General features: G+C 38.7%; 1 protein-coding gene across 5 annotated transcripts in view; it reads left to right on the top strand.

The window, feature by feature from the left end:
- DCLK1 (doublecortin-like kinase 1) overlaps nt 1-5,315 on the top strand; it is a 520,253-nt gene extending 514,938 nt beyond the window's left edge. For 3 of the 5 annotated variants that reach the window (XM_005883145.2, XM_014530738.1, XM_014530739.1), the window contains one exon: nt 2,029-5,315. In XM_005883145.2, coding sequence (XP_005883207.1) covers nt 2,029-2,193 — 165 coding nt within the window. In that variant the 3' untranslated portion in view covers nt 2,194-5,315. The remainder of the gene's footprint in view (nt 1-2,028) is intronic. The other 2 variants (XM_005883147.2, XM_005883146.2) reach the window with 1 other exon arrangement.
- Nucleotides 5,316-6,269: the final 954 nt, after the last annotated feature.

Below are 6,269 nucleotides of genomic sequence, written 5' to 3'. Positions count from 1 at the left end.
AAGGAAGGAAGGAAAGAAGGAAGGAAGGAAGGAAGGAAGGAAGGAAGGAAGGAAGGAAGGAAGGAAGGAAGAAAGAAAACAACCCTTCCATTTCTGGCCATCTTAGCTATGTAGAAAGCGTTTGCACATCTATCTTTACCTACAGCAACTCTGGGAGGGTGGGAAGGGATTAGGTCTGTTCCTCATTTAACTGAGAACAGAGTGAATGATTCACACAGCCAGCAGTGGACAGAGCAGGACTCAAAATCCCTGCCTATAGCCTAGTATGCACTTCTTCCCCACACCCGAAAGCCTCCATTCACTAGTCAGTATTAAGTCCAATACCAAGGACTTTTTTCTTTCTCAAGAAGGTAGAAATAGAAATATTTTTTTATGAGCATGAGAAGAGTTTATATTACTCTTGGATTAACTACAGAATGGTTTTTATGTAAGTCAGACTAAAGACATGTCTGTTTTTTGCAAACATCTCTGCACAAACAGATATTTTTAGTTTGCTTTGAAAGCAAAATACCATGTGCTGTGACTTTACAGTGTTTTAAATAAAGTTAGGAATCTGAGTTTATGATGCTAAAAATAACAAAATCAGTGGGTAAAAATTTGACAAGTAGAAGAATGAAACATAGACATTTCAACAAACCAGTTATTGAATAATTGTATTAACAATCTAGTGAAATGAGAAGTAAATTACTAAACTTTATCTTCCTCATTGAGTCTATAAAACTGTTATTCAGTTTGTGGACAGTTTTAAAGCGGCACAGCTCAACCTAATGAAGCCATTTGCTCTATCGGTTCTACACACTGCCTCTTTTTCCCTCTTTATTAGTTCATTTCAGAACTTTGATTGCCCTACTTTAGATCTAAGATTGCTCTAATGCTATACTGCAGTTGTAAGAGAGACATAGTTTTCACTTTGTTCTCAGAACCAGGCCAGCTATAAATTTATCTCCATTCTTTGAAGAAGCTAATAGTAAATTTTCAAGAGGAAAAAATAGTAGTATATATCCCTGTAGAGGATAAGTAATCTCTTAAAAGCAGAATAACCTCCAGGCTACATTCTTTTAAAGAGGGACTTTCAAACAAGGATGCCTTCAAGCTTTTATATGTATTCTATATTTTTCATCAGGTTTTGTACCTGCTCTTCTGCTCTCTGTGTAAGGTTTTTCTGTAATGACCCCGTTCCTCCCACACCCATTAAATCTGTAATGAAGTCATGTCTTCCGTTCCCAGTTCTGATGTCATAATAGCTTCCAGAGTTGCAGCTGGATCGCACAGCCTGGCAATCGTCTGAGGTTCCTCAGGAAAATGAGGATTGGAGACCAGGAGCTGGAATACCTACAGAACTGAATCTCAGTTTCATAAATCACCACATACTATGATGAAAATGAACTTTGTAAAGAAAAATCCTTGGAAAGTTTCCATTTGGTTTAATTACACTCAAAGCAATTTTCAATTTCAGACATTGGTTTCATTAAAATTAAAACAATTCTTCCCAGAGATTCAGCTGTACTCCCTCGTCAGCAGATAATAAGATAATTTAGAAGGAGAAGGTGCTAAAATAATAGGATGAGCTTGTGGCTCTGTTTCCATGTCTGACAACTTCATCACTTTTTATCTTTATTATACAGTTGCCTTGAGCTGAGTGATGATGAATGAGGCACGCCTGGCATCCTCACATGTTAGACACACAGGCCTGGGATGCCCATTTACCAGGGGTCTCTGGCTGGCCAGGTTGCCACCAGAGGTCATGGTTGCAGAGTTAGGGGAAGTCTGGGGCGGGCTGGGGAGGAATTGAACCCACAACATCATCCATCCTGCCTGTGCCTGCTGATGTCATGATCAGGTGCTCCTAGCAGCTACAACTTGGAGAGCAGAGAGCTCCCCAACAGTGGTAATTGTTGTCAACAAAAATAAGCCATAATGGATAGGTTACTTTGGCCAGTATATTTTTCTGACCTCAGAAGTTTCAGAGTTTCTTGTGCCCTTTCCTTCAGCCTAATTGTCCTCTTTCTCATTTTATGCCCCTGCTAGACCACCGCTCTTGATAAGGAGAGGCAGGTTTTCCGACGAAGATGCAACCAGGATGTGAGGAGCCGATACAAGGCACAGCCAGCTCCGTCTGAACTCAACTCGGAATCTGAAGACTACTCCCCAAGCTCATCAGAGACTGTTCGCTCCCCAAACTCGCCCTTTTAATAAGACCCTTTTACTCGAAGCCCTAGCCTAACCCTTTGAGACTCTCTGATTTTCCCCCCCAAATTATGTAAAACAGTTTCATCTGATCTATCTAGCACTCAGAAACAGAAAGTGTGTTTTCTGGTACCTTTGTAGTAATTTCCCTTTGCTGAATAAGATATGTTGTTTGTAAAGATGGCAACTTGCTGCTAATAGGATCCTCAAAGGGTTAAGTCTACTTGGCAACTTTTTAAAATTTAAAAGCAATGAATATTTTCATCAGTCAAACTAGGATCTGCAGTGTGTAATAAGCACATGTTAACCCTCTGAGTGCATGGCTTTTGGAGACCCCTTGGGGAATTTTCCAGGCCTTTGGATGTATAGACACATTTCTTGATTTTGCTGCAGATCTAGGGGTGTTTTTAGATGCCACAATATCCAGAAAAGAAAGGCACCTAGAATGATATCTTGCTTTTCCTTTTCTATAGGTTTAGATCATGGCCGTTTTATAACTTAGGCATAAACACCCCTCTTTCTTATTCACAGTCCTATTAAGAAAGAGACTTTTCTCATTAGAGGTACGACTTTCAGCTGCCATGAGTTCTGCATCCCAAGTGGAGGAAATTGGTCCTGTGGCAAACAGCCTGACCCACAAAAAAGATGGTCCCCCCCTCCCCCAAAATTATCTCCATATGAAGATGTGCTGATATCACTCCAGAAATGCTGCTTCCACATCAGCTGCTGCTAGTGCCAGCGCAGACCCTCAGGAAGGCACACACATACCTTGTCTTGTGCTTGGTGAGGGAGGGTCTGCCTGCTCAGTATGAGCCATCTACAGGACAAAAAAAAAAAAAAAAAAAAAAAAAAAAAAACTGGTAGAAAAGAGCAATAAATTGCCAGGTGCTCTATAGGACTGGAATTTCAAACAGAAAGAGGAAACAAGATCCTGGTCTTTTTTCTCACCTGCTTTTCCATGCACTGCTGTCTTCAGTGTGAAATCCATAGAATATAAAATCCATACGCAGGAGTGCTGGGGCACAGGGGACTAGAGGCAAAGTGTTTTTGCAAGGTGACCAAGGAGAAAGCACAGTGAGAAAACAATCTAGAATATTTTTAAAATGGGTTTTAAGGAAATAAAACACTGATAAGATCATTTCCTGTGTACCTTTAGGTTTCCTACATATGATCTCCCAGGAAGAACAGGATAGGAGAACTGGAAGATACCACTGAGGATGAAACTTCCATTCCCTAAGGTGCCCTTTTTATACACCGCTGTCTTTAGCTATCTAGAGGGGCATGTTATTTTTCTATCTATGGGTCAAGTCCTGTCTGACACCTGAATTGTCACTCATGTGACAAAACCTTGATCCCTAGCCCTGTATCTCCATTGAGTTTCTTCTGGAATGTGTCACATTTCAGAATGGGGGCCTCCTGTGCTTTACTGTGATGCTTAGAGAAAAGGCTAGCCATGGTGTCTTGGAGGCAAGGACCCAACTCAAATGTCCTCCTAAGGTTTGCTCAGTTTTGAGATGCAGGAGACAACCAAAGAGTGAGGTCTCATAAAATTTGCATATGTAAAGCTGAACAGCACTTACTGTCTCTGTTTTGAATATATTTCACTATCTGAAGGTCTTTGACATTTCTTTATTTTCAAATACACATTTGTCTTCAATTGCTGCTTTTACTCTTTAACTCATAAACTATGCCCTATGTTAATATAGATTTTAAGGTCCTACCATGTCATGATTTTTACAAAGTAGTTCCCTCAATTTTTTGCTCTTCTACATTTAGGTTTATTTCTTTAGTATGTGTTGTCCTGACATGTAAGCTTTTATTAAAAGTTGTCCCCCTTTTAGAGAGTCCTGAAATGATACAATATCACAGAGTAGCACAATTCAGTCAAGGTTGGGGTGAGGGCAGAATACCAGGAAAGGTGTTGGTGTGTAGAAAGATTCCACATAAGTGAAGTACCCAGAACTGTTCAGAAATACTGCTTTGTCTAGAACTATAAAGCAAAGCACTATTCTAAGTAGCACTGGAGTAGCCATATAACATGGCCTCAACTCTAAATGTGTGACTATGAAGAATCTTATGAGCAGAGACCTACCTACATAAGATTGTCACTTTCCTTTCTTTCTCCGAATTACTGCTTTTCCCGTGGACATTACATGTATTGGTACAGCATTTAGTGTACAGAACTTATAGTGCATGGCTCAGCCTTTTTCCATCCAAGTCTTGGGAGACTGTGGACCATGTGAAGCTGGGGAGTGTTTCACAACACACTTCAGAGAGCAGCTCAGAAGAATATAGGGCCCATTCAGCATGGAGAGCCCAACGCATTGCTGTCAAATTTGTGATTTATGCTGAGTAAACAGTGTATGTGATATGTCAAGTGGAAATGTTGAGTAATCAGATGGAATGCAATCTTTTCAGCATCAAGCTGTCAAGATCCTGAATATCAGAAATGTACGCAAAGGGTTAACAGACAAGCACAAGGCATGCTGATTACATTGGTATATTCAGACTGTTTTGCTTTTAGCCAATGCTTTCTAATTTTTTTTCATGACATTCTTGGGATAGTTCAAGTTTGAATTCATTAAGTGATAGTGTTCTTTAAGTAATTTCTATAACCAAATTGATCTTTTTTTTCACTTCATCATCAAATAAATATGTACCATTATGGGAGTGTACTTCTGTAATTATCATTTTAATCATTGCCATAAGTGTTTCCATATTTTTTTCTAAGTATTTAATATAGCTCTTATGGTGTTAGTATGGTGATGGGGACTGTCTTTCCTTTATTAATACATAATCAACCATATAGTATTTTCAAGAAAATTTTAAGATTCTACTTTTCAGTTCACTAGTAGACTAGTTAAGAAAGAACACTTCCATTACTTGCATTGTGTTAATCATCTCTGTAGATGAGAACTGTTCATGTTGATGAATACTTTTTTGAAACATTGTAGCAGAAATCACTTTATTCTTCACAATCAATGAATATGTGGTTTTCTCCAAATCGTTAGAAGGAAAAGTAAGATTTCAGTCATTAAAAATGTTTTTACAGTAGCCCTCATCTAACTTACACATGGTGCATATTAAAATAAGCAGAGAAAAAATGCAAATAAACTACTGAAAATGCTTGGTGTTTTGTATTCCATGAGACCTCATGCAACTGTTCAGTACCCCCCTGGGTTGTGGCTAACAGCCCGGTCAGATGTTGTTGGAAGAAAGCAATATATCCATGAAGAAAGGCTAAAATTGCAATCCTTTACCCTTTGAAGCATATTACAGTTGGAAAAAAAGAGGAAGGAAAAATTGACTTAGTTTACAGGGTCACAGAGCTACCAAACTCCATTAAATCATGGTGGTTTGTTGGCCAAGGGCACCCATCCGACAACTCTATCCCCCTGCGGTAGTGCAATTGTGCTTGAGGGAGAGCTTTGTTAATATTATTGTGTTGCCTGCTAGCCCTCTCAGGGTAAAAAATCTCTTGAATTTCTGTGATAAACTACTTTCAAACTACTTTTAATTGAACCATAAAAAGGTGCCCTAAGCTGGTTTGCTCTAGAAGGCCTGTGTCAGAGTGAAGGCTCACTTCCTTCTCATCTCTGCCCAATTCTCCTGAGAAAATAACAAGAAAACCTGGTATGTCTTCTCCTTCACTGAGATTTCAGAAGTTTGGAAAGCACCAAGATCCAAGATGGTGGTTTTTATGCATTCATTTGGATGTAGGTTTCAAAAAAATAAATAATGCACCTAGCATATATTGTAGATAACATATCTTTTCTATAATTTGTAAATCACTAAATTTTTAAGTCTTACATGATTTTTTTTCTCAGTCAAACTTTTTTAAAAATTGAAGTTGGTCAGTTCAAAGATTAGTTTTTCCTTTGTGTTGTCTGCTACTTGCATTAGGAGTTGGGAAAAATACTCTCAGATGAACCCTTACTTTGCATGCAGTGATAGAGGGTCAGATATATGCTTCTTTGGGAATTATGTGTTTCTTTACTTAATCAACAAGTTTCAGGAAGCCATTCTAGTCTGTTGGAGAAAGTAGTGATTCAAAACACTTCCAAAAATAACATTTTTGTCAA

Source organism: Myotis brandtii, unplaced genomic scaffold (genome assembly GCF_000412655.1).
Source record: "Myotis brandtii unplaced genomic scaffold, ASM41265v1 scaffold77, whole genome shotgun sequence".
NCBI classification, from domain to species: domain Eukaryota; kingdom Metazoa; phylum Chordata; class Mammalia; order Chiroptera; family Vespertilionidae; genus Myotis; species Myotis brandtii.
The sequence above is the reverse complement of the archived record's forward strand: the minus strand, read 5'-3'. Positions and strand labels throughout refer to the sequence as shown.